The 18,266-nt window shown below is 45.2% G+C and overlaps 1 protein-coding gene across 7 annotated transcripts in view; it reads right to left on the bottom strand.

Annotated features, from left to right (window-relative positions):
- Nucleotides 1-18,266, bottom strand: part of PPP3CC (protein phosphatase 3 catalytic subunit gamma) — a 51,518-nt gene that overhangs the window by 6,060 nt on the left and 27,192 nt on the right. For all 7 annotated transcript variants that reach the window (XM_075207123.1, XM_075207122.1, XM_075207121.1 and 4 more), the window contains 11 exons: nucleotides 16,663-16,860; nucleotides 16,245-16,369; nucleotides 15,312-15,423; nucleotides 12,060-12,205; nucleotides 11,442-11,581; nucleotides 11,281-11,358; nucleotides 10,897-10,991; nucleotides 6,939-7,064; nucleotides 4,438-4,515; nucleotides 3,182-3,263; nucleotides 1,862-1,959 (listed from right to left, as the gene is read on the bottom strand). In XM_075207123.1, the coding sequence (XP_075063224.1) occupies nucleotides 1,862-1,959; nucleotides 3,182-3,263; nucleotides 4,438-4,515; nucleotides 6,939-7,064; nucleotides 10,897-10,991; nucleotides 11,281-11,358; nucleotides 11,442-11,581; nucleotides 12,060-12,205; nucleotides 15,312-15,423; nucleotides 16,245-16,369; nucleotides 16,663-16,860 (1,278 nt within the window). The remainder of the gene's footprint in view (nucleotides 1-1,861; nucleotides 1,960-3,181; nucleotides 3,264-4,437; nucleotides 4,516-6,938; nucleotides 7,065-10,896; nucleotides 10,992-11,280; nucleotides 11,359-11,441; nucleotides 11,582-12,059; nucleotides 12,206-15,311; nucleotides 15,424-16,244; nucleotides 16,370-16,662; nucleotides 16,861-18,266) is intronic.

The raw sequence follows: 18,266 nt of genomic DNA on the forward strand, positions 1-18,266 counted from the left end.
GTCGCGGTGTCGGCGGAAACAGAAAGGGACAGAGTGATGAAGAAGAGAGGGGGGGGGGGGGCACAGAGTGGTGAAGAAGAAAAGGAGGGGCGAGGCACAGAGTGATGAAGAGGGGGGGGGGGGTCAGAAAGGCACAAAGTGATGAAAAAGAGGGGGGGCAGAAAGGCACAAAGTGATGAAGAGGGGGGAAGGCACAGAGTGATGAAGAAGAGGGGGGCAGAAAGGCACAGAGCGATGAAGAAGACGGGGGGGGGGGGGGGGCAGAAAGGCACAAAGTGATGAAGAAGAGGGGGGAAGGCAGAGTGATGAAGAAGAGGGGGGGCAGAAAGGCACAGAGTGATGAAGAAGAGGGGGGGCAGAAAGGCACAAAGTGATGAAAAAGAGGGGGGCAGAAATGCAGAGAGTGATGAAGAAGAGGGGGGAAGGTACAAGTATTAATCGTGGGTCCTATTGATTTAACGCTGGGCCTTGTTGTAATTTTCTAAATGTACCCATTTTTTTTTCCAAATAGGGCCCCCAACATTCCAGGATCCAGACAAGTCGCAACTAAAGAAACCAGCAGCCACAGGTGGTGAAAGTGACAAGAACAGTTCTGATTCTAGTGGGACAATCTCGATTTTTGGTGACTGTTCCGCCCAATCTAAGGGGCAGGTCAAGACTGTGTACTCTTTATATACACACTGCATTCTTTATATAGTACACAATGGTGCTAGCTGTCCTTCGTGGGCTGACCACAACCCCTCTAGTTTCTGGTCTCACCTCTATGATGGCTGGCCACACCCTCTCTGGTGGGCCCCTAGCGTTGCAGTCCCCCGGTGGGCCCTTCATACCCCAGTCCGACACTGAGCATAGGCATTACTAACTGTGCATACTGACTGCTACAGCAAGCGTAGGTATTACTAACTGTGCAAAAACATGCAAAAGGGCCATTTTATTTGGTCTCCATGCACTAGGCTGTAAAAACTGTTGCTCTCCCAGCAGATCGCTAATTGTCGGGGTGTGCTGTAAACTCTGACAATCTGTGATCTATTTGATGTTGTTCACCGGTCCTAAAATCCTCGCTGTTCAGACTTGTATTAGGGTAAAGGAGAACATTCTCTGAAACAAAAACATCACTGACTTCCATAGAACAGAGCAGTCATATTCTAAACCATAAATGTAATGGATGATAATGTAGAGTACCCCCTTCCTGTATTAAGCCTAGAACCTGTTCTATAAGCAACCCCCAACATGTTGCCATTGTAGAGAATTTCAGCTGATTTAATATATACAACTAGTCTCTGTATCTCTCGGTATGTTCATACATGGCCAGAGTACAGCACATTATTCACTGAAGAATCCAGTATAAATAAATGCATTAAGCAATCATTTTAATGTTTAGATCCAATACTCAGGGTATACACCAGTTTGCTGAGTGTTACTTTACTGCCAGGATCCTGCGGCTCCATTACCATCACAATCCAATATAACTCATGTTACAGACAAGTGTGTCACCTTCTCTCTCAAGAAGTCAATATGAGGAAAAACCACAAACAGCTCATTTAAGCTGCCTTGTTTTGTGTCCTTACATGTAATTATTTGCAGCCAATTCTGCCTAAAATGGCCTATGTGGCAACATGCTAGCTGTAAGTCCCCCATATTCCAGGTGGTCATCCACCAGTCTCCTCAGTGTAGGTACTGCACATCTTTCTACACTTCCCTCTGCAGAACATGACACAACAAACTATCTTCTGAAACACTGCTCAATATCCTGTGTAAAATACAAAGCAAACTTCCCCCAAATCCAGCTGCACAGAAACAACTAAAAAGCCTGTAAATAAATATTAGATGTGAGGCTGGGGAACAAGGCAGCATTTCTTACCGCTCTCCAGAGTCTGTCTACCGCCAGACAGGACACCCTGGGGCAGTGTTCCTGTTGGCGTCAGGCCTTTCAATGTCAAGACGCTCTCGCTCTCCTCCCTGTGGATGAGACGTGAAGGGTCAGGTTACAAATGGAGCAAATAATCATCATCGGTTATTTATATAGCGCCACTAATTCCGCAGCGCTGTACAGAGAACTCATTCACATCAGTCCCTGTCCCATTGGAGCTTACTGTCTAAATTCTCTAATATAGACACAGACAGACAGAGACTAGGGTCAATTTTTGATAGCAGCCAATTACCCTACTAGCATGTTTTTGGAGTGTGGGAGGAAACCAGAGCACCCAATGGAAAACCACGCAAACACAGGGAGAACATACAAACTCCACACAGATAAGGTCATAGTTGGGAATCGAACTCATGACCCCAGTGCTGTGAGGCAGAAGTGCTAACCACTAGGCCACTGTGCTGCCCAATAATACATATTACTTAGTGTCACTCAGTCTTAATGAACAAATAACCTATGCTTTTTACAGGTAGTGGCCAAAATAACCACAATGAAAACACCGGAGTAAATGAAGGACACCAAGGGCGTCCATGCATTAAACGAATAAAATCCCAACACTGCGGAGGCCATGTATAAAACCGCTGGACTGCAAATGATAATGATTACTTAATGGTACAGAGTGATCATCTTCATCCCATCCTTTCCTGTGGGAAGGCCGTCACCCAGGATGACGTTCCTGTGGGAGAATGATGCACAATTCCAGCCACAGGTATATTATGTGACTTTATATTAGCATCTTCAAGTTTTGTCCACTAGCTGTACATTGGTACTCCTCATAGACACAGCTAATAGTGCCAACATCCGATGACATTCACAAAGAAATATCTGTAGGTGTACCCGTCACCTACATCCAGCGGGGGAGCTATTATATGGACAGAACCAATATTCTTCGGCCTATAACCTCACAAGAGACATTACTGCTGTAGGAAGTGCCTCAGTCTGTCACAGGTTTCTAGTGAATGGATAGGCTGCCTTGTCATGAATATCGGGTTCAGCCACAAACCCTAAAAGCTAATGTACTTTATCTAAGGTACTAGCAATTTCAACATTACTTTTTCTTATTATTAAACCAGTATAAAGTTATATTTGTTGCTGAAACAAATCATTCTTCAGAGACTGTTGTCATTCAGAATAAGATGTGAATGGGCACCAGTGTCTCCTTTCACAGAGAGTAATTATGGTTGCTGGGTTTATTTCAGTTCAGTCTGAGGTCTGCATTCTGAAGACATGGTGTCCTATGTTTAGCCACATCACCTGAGTACGGAGAAGACTCGGGCCATCTTCCCGATCGCTCTGATCTTGTTCCGAATGATCTCTTTGCGCACAGAAGCACCACCTTGTAGGGCACAGAAAGTGAGGGAATTGGCAGATGTGAGCCAGAAAATGTCATTTATTAACTAAAATACAGCAGACATGCAGCACATTCATATTTGCATAAAATGACCCCCTTAATAAACACTCACAACGTTTAGGAACAACTGTTTACAGGATTACAGGCCTGATAGGAGGGCACATGCTGGAAGCAGTAAAAATGTCCTGCCTAATGATTAGGACCAAGCCCTTCGTTAATTTTAATTTTTCTAGGTGTCCCACCTAAAATATGGGTTACTTAGGTCATAAAGGTTAACTCCACTGAAAAATAACTGATCTAGCAACATCTGTACCCATGGGAAGAAAGAGGACTGTATGGACTGTCTGAAGTTGCTATGGAAGGCTAGTTAGTCACAACTGGCAGTGACAGAATGTTTCTCTACTGTCATCGGATTTCAGGCAGTGTCCTATTTAGCAGCGTAACCAGCAAGTCGTAGGACCCAGCACACTAATTTTAATTAGACAAAATCATTTCCGAGTAGTTAGCCTTTAGATAAATGAGATTAAGGGGGCGTTGGGGCTGTGATTTTTCTTACATTGATAGACTTGTGCATATAAATCTACTTTTCCATTTAAAAAGCTCCTGGATGGTGCAAGAGGTTTGCCATAGATGCCCGATAGCCAACTCCTCCAAATGTAAGTACTTTTGCAGGGAACAGGGGCTATGTAGCAAATACCTGGAGCATCCCCAAAATGTGCCATCTCCACTCTGAGACTCATTTATATATCTTGTCCTGTATGTGAGTGCAATATGAGGCATATTCTTGTATCTTGTCTGCATTTAACGAGAGATGCCCCAATCCATCCCATCTCCCACTGTCAAGATGAGCAACATTTTACATGTCACATCATGTGCTACTCTGTGCACTTACTGTATAAGTGGGTGACTGATGTTACAATGCAGCATTTTCTCTGCTGTCATGCAGTTTTATAGTGACCCTACAGTCTGTAAAGTATGAGGGGAAACGAGGCAGGTGAAGCTGTGAAACCAGGTTTTTGATTTGCCAGCAGACTCATTTAGCCACAATTTCCAACCACAATAAACAACCTCCATCTTTAGTGTATAATGCCCATAAGAAAGAGAAAGGCTCTGCGTAAAGTGGGAATTGTACAGGGAACAGCATAAAAACTCCTCTCACTTTCCAGGGCGTCCTCCCCTTCTGTAATCAGCTCATCGTCTGAGCATATACTGAGAATATTCACCAGCATCTCTGTAACTGGGGAGAGAGACACATAGATATAAACATACAACACTTATGAATAGGAATATAAAATCATCATTTGGTGCTCAGTGTTAGGAAAGCTACTACAATGTATGTATTAGGGATAACACATATCAGAAGTTGATAGACTAACAGGATTAACAGAATATTTAAAGTCAGTTCAGAATAGACTAAGTCAGTCTGCGGCTTTTTACATTAATATGACAACTAATTCCTCTGACTTCACCTCTACCTTATTACCCCAGTATATCTTGTACATCAAGCCCACCTTCTGAATCACAAACATAGAGTACCAGTATACTGTTGTAAACAAACATCAGGTGACATGTGACCCACTTCAGCAGAGTAATCTCCCCACCTTGGTCCTCTGCCTGTGGACTCTACGGAGTAGCACAGTGTAGTTTAGTCAGACTGAATGGTGAGGTTACAAATTAAGCACAGTGCAGTCACACAGTCTATGTAGCAGGTTAGTCCATGATTGGATGATGTCACAGAGTGAGCACAGTGCAATCACACTCTATGTAGTAGGTTAGTCCATGATTGAATGATGTCACAGAGTGAGCACAGTGCAGTCACACAGTCTATGTAGCAGGTTAGTCCATGATTGGATGATGTCACAGAGTGAGCACAGTGCAGTCACACAGTCTATGTAGTAGGTTAGTCCATGATTGAATGATGTCACAGAGTGAGCACAGTGCAGTCACACAGTCTATGTAGTAGGTTAGTCCATGATTGAATGATGTCACAGAGTGAGCACAGTGCAGTCACACAGTCTATGTAGCAGGATAGTGCATGATTGGATGATGTTACAGAGTGAGCACAGTGCAGTCACACAGTCTATGTAGTAGGTTAGTCTATGATTGGATGATGTCACAGAGTGAACACAGTGCAGTCACACAGTCTATGTAGCAGGTTAGTCCATGATTGGATGATGTCACAGAGTGAGCACAGTGCAATCACACTCTATGTAGTAGGTTAGTCCATGATTGGATGATGTCACAGAGTGAGCACAGTGCAGTCACACAGTCTATGTAGTAGGTTAGTCCATGATTGGATGATGTCACAGAGTGAGCACAGTGCAGTCACACAGTCTATGTAGTAGGTTAGTCCATGATTGAATGATGTCACAGAGTGAGCAAAGTGCAGTCACACAGTCTATGTAGCAGGTTAGTCCATGATTGGATGATGTCACAGAGTGAGCAAAGTGCAGTCACACAGTCTATGTAGCAGGATAGTGCATGATTGGATGATGTTACAGAGTGAGCACAGTGCAGTCACACAGTCTATGTAGTAGGTTAGTCTATGATTGGATGATGTCACAGAGTGAACACAGTGCAGTCACACAGTCTATGTAGCAGGTTAGTCCATGATTGAATGATGTCACAGAGTGAGCACAGTGCAGTCACACAGTCTATGTAGTAGGTTAGTCTATGATTGGATGATGTCACAGAGTGAACACAGTGCAGTCACACAGTCTATGTAGTAGGTTAGTCCATGATTGAATGATGTCACAGAGTGAGCACAGTGCAGTCACACAGTCTATGTAGTAGGTTAGTCCATAATTGGAAATATCTAGAGTCTCCTATATACACAGTTCAGATTGATTAGTCAATCATAGGTTAATCTACATTTTTGGGAATTTCAGCTGGTGCTCTTATCTTATAATTTGAGGACATTTTCTCTGTCCCTGTTAGTTAATACCCAGTCTTGTTTTATTATAGTGTACAGACTGTAATGGTGCTACAGAAATGTATGTTAATAATTATAACCTGATGCTTTTATGCAAACGTTATGTGACCAAAAGCCATTTGTGAATCACTGAAAAATAGGCTACCCCTGTTCTAAGTGGTGGCTGTATACAAACATGGTATTACACTAACAGGAGACATCAGGCTGATTTTGCTTTTAAAAAGTAAAACATGTACAGTTTTAGATTGAGCTTCATTCAATAACAATTATAATGATCAGCTTTGTATATGTGATATCCTGATATCAGGCGCTTAGTGAACAATCTAAAATTCCACGTGTTGTGATTAAAAATTAATAAATCACATACAGTAGGCAGCTCCGCTACACAATCAAATTGCAGATGTAAAACCTATGTAGAAAAGACACAAAAAGAGAAGCGCCAAACATAGTGTGATACCATCAAAGTAAGAGTCACATCTAGACACTCTAGAATTGATTTTGAAAAAAGTATAGAGTGATTAGTTTTCCAACCCTTGGAAAACTCACTCTATACTTTTTTCAAATTCAATTCTAGAGTGTCTAGATGTGACTCTTACTTTGATGGTATCACACTATGTTTGGCGCGTCTCTTTTTGTGATATATATATATATATATATATATATATATATTCCTAATGCACACTTACAGATGATGTACCATATAGATGAGCACAGTATACCGTAATTACCTTTCTCCCCTACAAAGGGCAGGGACCAAGTGAACACATCCATGAAGTTTGGCAGCCAGTAAGGATGTGGAGAACAATTAAACTGACGGATATTCATCACGTTATTTTCATACTTCAGCACTGCGGCTGTAAGGAGAGGAGACAATAAGAGAATTTCACATACACAGCAGACTGACTGCATTACCAGACTCCCACACACACTCAGCAGTAGTAGCTACTTCCCACAAATACAGCACTACATCCATACACATATGTAAAGCACTAACAGGTATGAATAAAGACTATAACATGTAAGCATTTATGTAATTTTTACAGTCACTGATGGCCACGTTGTACAAGTCTGTTATACACACAGCTCAGGCAGAGACAGCACAGTCTCCTATACACACAGCTCAGGCAGAGGCAGCGCAGTCTCCTATACACACAGCTCAGGCAGAGGCAGCCTCCTATACACACAGCTCAGGCAGAGGCAGCGCAGTCTCCTATACACACAGCTCAGGCAGAGGCAGCGCAGTCTCCTATACACACAGCTCAGGCAGAGGCAGCGCAGTCTCCTATACACACAGCTCAGGCAGAGACAGCGCAGTCTCCTATACACACAGCTCAGACAGAGGCAGCGCAGTCTCCTATACACACAGCTCAGGCAGAGGCAGCGCAGTCTCCTATACACACAGCTCAGGCAGAGGCAGCGCAGTCTCCTATACACACAGCTCAGGCAGAGGCAGCGCAGTCTCCTATACACACAGCTCAGGCAGAGGCAGCGCAGTCTCCTATACACACAGCTCAGGCAGAGGCAGCGCAGTCTCCTATACACACAGCTCAGGCAGAGGCAGCGCAGTCTCCTATACACACAGCTCAGACAGAGGCAGCGCAGTCTCCTATACACACAGCTCAGGCAGAGGCAGCGCAGTCTCCTATACACACAGCTCAGACAGAGGCAGCGCAGTCTCCTATACACACAGCTCAGGCAGAGGCAGCGCAGTCTCCTATACACACAGCTCAGACAGAGGCAGCGCAGTCTCCTATACACACAGCTCAGGCAGAGGCAGCGCAGTCTCCTATACACACAGCTCAGGCAGAGGCAGCGCAGTCTCCTATACACACAGCTCAGGCAGAGGCAGCGCAGTCTCCTATACACACAGCTCAGGCAGAGGCAGCGCAGTCTCCTATACACACAGCTCAGACAGAGGCAGCGCAGTCTCCTATACACACAGCTCAGGCAGAGGCAGCGCAGTCTCCTATACACACAGCTCAGACAGAGGCAGCGCAGTCTCCTATACACACAGCTCAGGCAGAGGCAGAGCAGTCTCCTATACACACAGCTCAGGTAGAGGCAGCGCAGTCTCCTATACACACAGCTCAGGCAGAGGCAGCGTAGTCTCCTATACACACAGCTCAGTCTCCTATACACACAGCTCAGACAGAGGCAGCGCAGTCTCCTATACACACAGCTCAGGCAGAGGCAGCGCAGTCTCCTATACACACAGCTCAGGCAGAGGCAGCGCAGTCTCCTATACACACAGCTCAGGCAGAGGCAGCGCAGTCTCCTATACACACAGCTCAGTTTCCTATACACACAGCTCAGACAGAGGCAGCGCAGTCTCCTATACACACAGCTCAGACAGAGGCAGCGCAGTCTCCTATACACACAGCTCATGCAGAGGCAGCGCAGTCTCCTATACACACAGCTCAGGCAGAGGCAGCGCAGTCTCCTATACACACAGCTCAGGCAGAGGCAGCGCAGTCTCCTATACACACAGCTCAGGCAGAAGCAGCGCAGTCTCCTATACACACAGCTCAGGCAGAGGCAGCGCAATCTCCTATACACACAGCTCAGGCAGAGGCAGCGCAGTCTCCTATACACACAGCTCAGGCAGAGGCAGCGCAGTCTCCTATACACACAGCTCAGGCAGAGGCAGCGCAGTCTCCTATACACACAGCTCAGACAGAGGCAGCGCAGTCTCCTATACACACAGCTCAGGCAGAGGCAGCGCAGTCTCCTATACACACAGCTCAGACAGAGGCAGCGCAGTCTCCTATACACACAGCTCAGGCAGAGGCAGCGCAGTCTCCTATACACACAGCTCAGGCAGAGGCAGCGCAGTCTCCTATACACACAGCTCAGGCAGAGGCAGCGCAGTCTCCTATACACACAGCTCAGGCAGAGGCAGCGCAGTCTCCTATACACACAGCTCAGACAGAGGCAGCGCAGTCTCCTATACACACAGCTCAGGCAGAGGCAGCGCAGTCTCCTATACACACAGCTCAGACAGAGGCAGCGCAGTCTCCTATACACACAGCTCAGGCAGAGGCAGAGCAGTCTCCTATACACACAGCTCAGGTAGAGGCAGCGCAGTCTCCTATACACACAGCTCAGGCAGAGGCAGCGTAGTCTCCTATACACACAGCTCAGTCTCCTATACACACAGCTCAGACAGAGGCAGCGCAGTCTCCTATACACACAGCTCAGGCAGAGGCAGCGCAGTCTCCTATACACACAGCTCAGGCAGAGGCAGCGCAGTCTCCTATACACACAGCTCAGGCAGAGGCAGCGCAGTCTCCTATACACACAGCTCAGGCAGAGGCAGCGCAGTCTCCTATACACACAGCTCAGTTTCCTATACACACAGCTCAGACAGAGGCAGCGCAGTCTCCTATACACACAGCTCAGACAGAGGCAGCGCAGTCTCCTATACACACAGCTCAGGCAGAGGCAGCGCAGTCTCCTATACACACAGCTCAGGCAGAGGCAGCGCAGTCTCCTATACACACAGCTCAGGCAGAGGCAGCGCAGTCTCCTATACACACAGCTCAGGCAGAAGCAGCGCAGTCTCCTATACACACAGCTCAGGCAGAGGCAGCGCAATCTCCTATACACACAGCTCAGGCAGAGGCAGCGCAGTCTCCTATACACACAGCTCAGACAGAGGCAGCGCAGTCTCCTATACACACAGCTCAGGCAGAGGCAGCGCAGTCTCCTATACACACAGCTCAGGCAGAGGCAGCGCAGTCTCCTATACACACAGCTCAGGCAGAGGCAGAGCAGTCTCCTATACACACAGCTCAGGCAGAGGCAGCGCAGTCTCCTATACACACAGCTCAGACAGAGGCAGCGCAGTCTCCTATACACACAGCTCAGGCAGAGGCAGCGCAGTCTCCTATACACACAGCTCAGGCAGAGGCAGCGCAGTCTCCTATACACACAGCTCAGGCAGAGGCAGCGCAGTCTCCTATACACACAGCTCAGGCAGAGGCAGCGCAGTCTCCTATACACACAGCTCAGACAGAGGCAGCGCAGTCTCCTATACACACAGCTCAGGCAGAGGCAGCGCAGTCTCCTATACACACAGCTCAGGCAGAGGCAGCGCAGTCTCCTATACACACAGCTCAGACAGAAGCAGCGCAGTCTCCTATACACACAGCTCAGGCAGAGACAGCGCAGTCTCCTATACACACAGCTCAGACAGAGGCAGCGCAGTCTCCTATACACACAGCTCAGGCAGAAGCAGCGCAGTCTCCTATACACACAGCTCAGGCAGAAGCAGCGCAGTCTCCTATACACACAGCTCAGGCAGAGGCAGCGCAGTCTCCTATACACACAGCTCAGGCAGAGGCAGCGCAGTCTCCTATACACACAGCTCAGGCAGAAGCAGCGCAGTCTCCTATACACACAGCTCAGGCAGAAGCAGCGCAGTCTCCTATACACACAGCTCAGGCAGAGGCAGCGCAGTCTCCTATACACACAGCTCAGTCTCCTATACACACAGCTCAGGCAGAGGCAGCACAGTCTCCTATACACACAGCTTAGACGGAGACAGTATATATGTTGCAAGCAGAGGCCATAGAATTTACAATACACAAGAGCTCACAATGTCAGAACAGTGCGAATGCCACACATTGTGTGAGAACATTTTAATGGCTGTAACTATCAGAACCACACACCAGATGCCCATCTAACCTTTGTTATTGTATACATCAAGGTAATTTGGTGCAGAAAAAATGGTGATGAGGGAGGGGAAACCAGTCGTCTGACTCTTACGGTACATTCGGTACCTGCAGGTTGGAAGAGAAAACATTACAAAGCAAAGTATTACAAATGGCTATTTTCATGTAACTCCACATAGTCATCTACCTCCACATATATACTGCATAGTTAGTACTAAACTGACACATTTAAACCAAAGGATGCACAGCTGAATAATAGCTTCCTAAAGATTGTTGGCCTGAGGAGTTGAACCTCTTATATGTCAACCCCATCCCTATTTATGCAGAATCATAACAAAATAAAACAGAAATGAGACATTTTCTTCTACAATGGAAGGGTCCAGGGGAAAGACATTACCCAGCGTCCTGTGCTTCATGGGCCCGGATCACTGACAGCAGGTTGTTGCTCTGCAGGAACTCGCAGACAGCAGGGTAGCTGAAATATATAGACAAGGTACTGGTAAGGGTACAGAGAAGCATATAATACTCAGTATTTACACCCAAGCGCAGGACTGTTACCTGTAGAAATAGGAGCATCCACGCACTGTGTTGTGGGTGAAGTGTTCCAATGACTTTTCATTGCCGTAGTCCTCAGCAGGGTCGGACCACAGCAGATCACACATAGGGCCGAATGCAGGAGGTTCCTTAAATCTATCTAACTGATGAAGCGGAGAGATAGGGGAGAATGTGAAGAGAGAGAACCATGTCTAAATGTTATGGAAAGTAGAAAAGACAGTGAAATGTGTGTATCCCCAGGCATTATATGAGTCTGTCTAACTGGTGAGAAGAATAGAGGGGGAGATAATGAAAAGTGTGAGCCACCAGGGGTTCTAGGAAACTGTCTATATAATGTTGTGAAATGAGTGTACTATAGGGTCTATCTAACTGATGTGGAGGGATAATAGGGGAGACATCGTCCATCATATCTAACTAATAAGGCCCCAGAGGTTGGTTAGATCTGTGTATCTGATGCAGATGAGTAAGGGGGCACTATGAGGATCCCTATGTATTATGTCCAACAGTGTTACTTAACACACTATTGCACAATATGAAAGTCTCAATACTGGATACGTAGAACTGATACATTGCTATGAATGTAAATCTCAGCCGTATTAGGGAACAAGGGGTGGAAATCACCTTTCTGATGTCGTCCAGGCAGGTGATTTCAGGTGAGAGACCCCCGTGCACACACAGGAACTGCTGGTTAAGCAGAGCTGCTAGTGGGAGGCAGTCAAAGGCATCCATGCAGGAGTCATATACTCGCTCTGAATACTTAATTTTACCTGTGGGTGCAGGGCAGGACATGGATTAGATACCAAAAATATAGGCAGGGAAAAACAACAAGTTTCACTATTCGGCGGTACAAAGAGATGTAAACAAGAGTTTATACCTTCTCAACATCAACGTTTATTGACGTCTGCCCTAGCTTCTAAACAGATAAAGCTTTTCTGACACTTCCTGCTATAGCCAAATAGTCAGAAGGGTTGTGAGGCCCCCGCTGTCAGACTGCTACACTGAAATCAAAAACACGCAAGATTCTGCCTTCCTCCTCCATTCATGTGTCCCTTCCTCTCACACCTTCTATCAGAGCAGTCACACTAATATCAGAGCCAGAAGGCTAGCGGTACAAAACAGGTAATATGTTGTTAACAAGAGAGTAGCAGGAGCTCATTGTCTCCCATACTTTATGGTTGTACAGAGACTGAGAATGAAGATAGGAACAGAGGAGGGTGCAGCTGAATATATGAGGAGAGAGACAGACATGGAGGGGTGTTCAATAGGTGAAGTCAGACACATGGAGGCATAGGGTAAAGGCAGAGGATATTGCGTGGGGAAAACGACAGACACGAGGAGGTTCGATGAGGAAACGACAGACTCGGGGCATGAGGAGAGGACAGACAGTAAGGACAGTGAGAATCCTGTGTGGAAGGGGACGTCAGCTATGTCTTTATTAGTTCACTTTTGTGTGTATGAAAGCTGTCATTACTTTGGTTGGAATATGTCTGTATAAAATGACCTCTGTATAGGCTGAGGCCTGGTTACATCCACCTCCAGGAATGTAGAAACCCATCTCCTGCTTGTCTGTTCCTTCAGACTGTCTTCCCCACCCCTTCAATTCCATTTACATAATCATGTCCCGAAACCCAAATCTGATTACTGCAGGTGAGAGGTTAGATAGATGTATAATTCCCCCATCTGTGCACGCAGCAGGGAACACCCAGCTCCTCCCTGCAGACGTTACCATGTCCTCATGTAAGATCCATGGTCAGCCTGAGAACATGAAGTGATGATGGAGCCATCAATGTGACAACAGTTTTTCTTTTATATGAACTGCTGTACAATGACCATTGCTTGTCAGTCAAGATGAAACGTGTATATGAAGGTGCAGAGACCCTTACGATTGTTTAATGGTAATGTTTAGTAATAGCGCCAGATGGCAGACAACATAAAAGAATGGAATTAGGTTGTAGTGAGGAAAAGGAGCCGGATAGACGGGGAAAGCAGCAGGACAGAGGCAGACAGCAGATGTAGCACACAGATGGACACACTAATATGTGTACGGCATGGAAGGCAGCTGGATGTCCAGTTCACAGATGGAAACAATGGTACAGAGAGCAGCATGATGGAGGAGGATTACATGCATGCAGGTAGCGGGGTTCACATATACCCTGGCCTTGAAGACCATACAGTTATACCCAGAATACATAAGAGTTAATAAACAATTCAGGAAGCAGAATGATGTGCGGTCAGATGTTGATGATAAACACATCTAAGTATCTAGGCACGTGGTAGAATGAGCAAATGGACAAAGCCACAAGACTGATGGATAGCAGCAGATCACTCAGGGAACAGTACAGATTGTGGCATGGTACATGTGCTAACATCAGAAGAATGCAGGTGCAAGCAGCGATAAGCAGACTACTAATAGACATTACACAAAACAAATGGGCACGTTACCGAGGACACAAACACTGTCAAGAGAAACACGGGCGATTGAGCAGTAGTGTGCAGGAAACAATAGGCCAAGGTTTTTAAAGAACGACAACAAAAGGCGAAAATGACCAAGACAACAGAGCAGAGTGGTTAAAGAGCAAGGGCACAGGGTGATATAGAGCAGTCAAAAACAGCAGGACATGGTGTGGTCTAGAGCAGCGGGACACAGAGTAGAAGGGTAAAGAGGACCACAAGATACATAAACAAGTAGGACAGGAGTAGTAGAGTGTAGAGGGCCACAGGACACAGAATACTAGAATGTAGAGAGAACAAAGGAGAAGGGCGCAGAGTGTAGTTAGACAGAGTACTAGAAAGCAGCAGGTATCAGTACAATAAAGTGCAGAGAGCAGCAGGATACAATGACTAGAAAGTTATAAAACACAGAGCAGTAGCTGGCAGAGAGCTGCAGGATAGACTAGAAGGACAGTAGTGAGTATTAGAAAGCGTAGAGTGTAGACAGCAACGAGACACAACATGGTAAGAGTTTACAGAGGAAGAGAGTACTAGAGCGCTGTAGAATACAGTATTATAGAATGTAGATGAACAGGGCACAGAATAATAGGTCAGAGTGCAGCAGGATAGAGTAGGACACACATGTGCCCCAGAGTGTAAAATGCAGTTGGCCATCAATATATATGAAGGCAGAAACACATCCCATTTTCTGTATAACCTGATGCTTATTGCACACGTGTTATAAACAATTTGACTACAACTTCTGAGGTTTAATGCAGGTATATACTACCATTTCCTTACAGTGTTATTTACTAACATTACTGCCTATTCAAACTCTTTACACATGTAGCATAAAATACAAACACACATGAAAATAACAAAAATATACACATCCTTGCAGCTGCTCAATCCCTAACTACTAAAAACTGGAAAAACCCTCCTACCACTAGAGCTCCTCATAACTTTATTTGGTATATTGCAAGCATGGAGACTATCACATGTAACCTGCACGATAAACACAAATTCAATGCTATAGGAGCCCCCTCCCCACTTTAACCATTCAGACCTTGTTGCTGAGCATGCTATATGTAAATATGAATTTATCTTGCCCTAAAGTAGTTTACAACTCGCTACAAGTGTGAAATAAGTAATGGAAGAATGGTTTGTCCTTGTTACCACCTGCTGCCCACATATGGTACTGCAGTACCTGTACTTTCCAAACAATATATGTCTATGGTCAACATGTTCTAGCAATTCTCTTCCCCTGAAAAATACTCCGCACCTAATGCATTTGGTAGTTTTCATCCTATCACCTTTTTGTCAGTAAAACTATTGTGAGTATGGTGGAGAGTAATTTAATGTAAGACCATATCCACAGCCCTAAATGACCTCCTAGAATGGACACTGGAGCAACACATAGAATGTAGTACAGGAAACACTCACATTCTTGCTTGAAGGTGAAATACTCAGTTAGGTGTCGGCACTCGTGGTTCCCTCTCAACAGGAACAGGGTTTTGGGGTGGATAATTTTCAGGCTCCAGAGATAAAGGACACACTACAGATGAATAATGACAGATCAGGTGTCTATAACATGATTTTCTACATCACTATGTGCATGTTGTTCACAAAAGACCATTTATGAATGCAGAAACCCACAGAAGCTCAGTGCTAATGCTTTATCTACTTGGGTCTGTCGTGCAGCTATTATGTCCCTGGGCACCTGTATGCACGGGGAGAAATGATGTGCGCTTTCTGACCACGGCGACTACAAGCTAACGCAGCAATGTGCCAAATTCTGTAACTAAACAGAGTTTCCGCTACGGGTTGAGATATAATAAAGACCTTCAAGTGTAGGGTGTGTATTTTAGGCGTCTCCCAATTAGGCAGGTATCCACAGCACTTTTCTTTGCCCCCACAAACATGACCGGACCTTACACTTCCCCTTATGTGGCGGGAAGTAAGCGCCAGTCGTTGCTTTCATGGGGATGCACTTTGTGCAATGAAGGCTCATTAATTACAGAAATGCAGATATAAACCAATGCAGGCAACACATTAAAGAGTACAAGAGTAACACAAGAAATACAGAAAACCCTGATGCCTCCTCACTCTCACTGTGTGACTCCGTCACTAGAGGCCAAATGTATTTCTGTAGGTGACCTTCATATGTTATGTATACAATTAAATCCTGTAAACGGTCCAAGGTTTATCCGCCAGTCACATGTTGGTCGGATATGCACACTAGATGGGAAACCACAGGTTTGGGTCCTTATGTGTCACAAATCGTACACATAGGGGAAGATTCAATTCAGCAGGATGTGAGCAGTCCGCGGTCCAGGTCTATTCTGTCTGGTGGAAGATCCTATTTATGTGACTAACCTCTATACTGAAGTATCCCCGGTCCACATAGTCCCCCAAGAAGAGATAGCGGGTGGTGTGAGGCGAACCCCCAACCTCAAACAACTTCATGAGGTCAAAGAACTGTCCATGGATATCCCCACACACTGCAACAAGAGGAGAGACAGAAATCAGTCACAGTAAGAGTCCAAGACAACAAATGATAGGAAATGTCTAAATAGAGACCAGAAGAAAGAGAAAATGTGTGTAAAAATAAAAAAACAATGGTAAAGGGCAGGTATGAATTGGTGGAAAATAAATGTTACCCACCAGAGCGTAGAGTTTAAAAAATGAAAATAGACATCTATCTGGTTGCTAGGAGCAACAGCACACTTTACCTTACCAGCGATGCGCATGCGGATTACACCGCGTATTTTAATACAAATAATGGCTGACTCACCTGTGATGGGAGCTTCCACCTCCAGCATAGTTTTCTCATGTCGCAAAATGGCAGCTCCTTCTCGGATAATGCGCAAGGCGGCCTCTTCCTCCAACCTCCCCTCCTTGGCCAAGTGATTCTTCAGCGTTTCCAGCTGTGGACGGCCCTCCGCAAACACCTCATTCATAGACAGGCGCCGTGTGGGAGGGAAAGGGACAGCTGCAAGATGGAGAGACCGTTGTCACAAGAGAGGGAGATGGCCATTCACAAATGTTTTTTATTGTGATCAATATGTCATTAGTATCTATGGTATGCTCCCGTAAAACATGTGCTCATTGATTCGTAAGACACCACAATGCTCCATTTTGCCAGTCAGTGGAGGAATAATAGAGCATATAATCTAGTGGGGAAATGGCAGAGTTGAGACAAGAGGAGTGAGTGTGGCTTGTAGTAGAGATTGAGTAAAAATGTGAGTTCTCAGAGAGCCTTACAGATTTGAAGGCTCAGGGAATTGGATGTTAAATATATATATATATATATATATATATATATATATATATATATATATATATATATATATATATATATATATAGACACACACATATATATTAATGTTCTTCCAGTTCTTATTATAACCTATAAACATATGCAGACCAGAACTATGTCCTATCTCCTCCAGAGATATATACACTGGAGACTGTGTCCTATATACTGAGATACAGACCAGAGAAACGTCCTATTGTATAAGTGTGATATATACACTGGAGACTGCGTCCTATATACTGAGATACAGACCAGAGAAATGTCCTATTGTATAACTGTGATATATACACTGGAGACTGCGTCCTATATACTGAGATACAGACCAGAGAAATGTCCTATTATATAAATGTGATATATACACCAGACACTATAGACTAAGTTATTAGTATAAATAAAATGTACACTGGCAACGCTGCTGCTTTACATTACATTTTTCAGGAAATTACTGAAACGTGTTCACTGACTGGTCTTCAGACTGCATTACAAACAGGTAAAATTCAGGACTCCATCTTTATGGGTATAATGAAGTGATATATAACTGTTTATTTGAATGCATTACGCAAAACACACCAGAAATATTGTCTCAGCAGAACATTTTCATTTAATGAGGTTGGGAAACAATCCAATACATAGACACAAAGGAACAATAAATCAAAGCTCCATACACAGAAAGTTGAACACATAACACACACACACACACACACACACACACACACACATACAGTGCCCGCTGGTGCTGAGGAACAGAGTATTCCCAAATATAGGGTCTGTCTGTGCAGTTTCTGTGGCAATGCCAAGGGGCTGTCAGTGTGTGAGTAGCAGGGTGCTAATTACATGGCAGGGAGAGAATCAGCCCCCACAAGACATGGCTGCCGGCACTGCACAAGTGTATGTGTGTGGGATAGAGAAGTGTACATCCCAGATAAACACAGGAACACGCAGTGTAACCCTTTCATGGCAGAACTCGGCAGACAACAGAACATGAACACACTGCAGTTCACAATGTCTCAGAGTTCCATTACATGCACAACTTCTATCACACTGAATACTAAAGTCATATTGCAGATGTCTACTGTAAACT

The sequence above is a fragment of the Mixophyes fleayi genome, chromosome 4, assembly GCF_038048845.1.
Source record: "Mixophyes fleayi isolate aMixFle1 chromosome 4, aMixFle1.hap1, whole genome shotgun sequence".
Lineage (NCBI taxonomy): Eukaryota > Metazoa > Chordata > Amphibia > Anura > Limnodynastidae > Mixophyes > Mixophyes fleayi.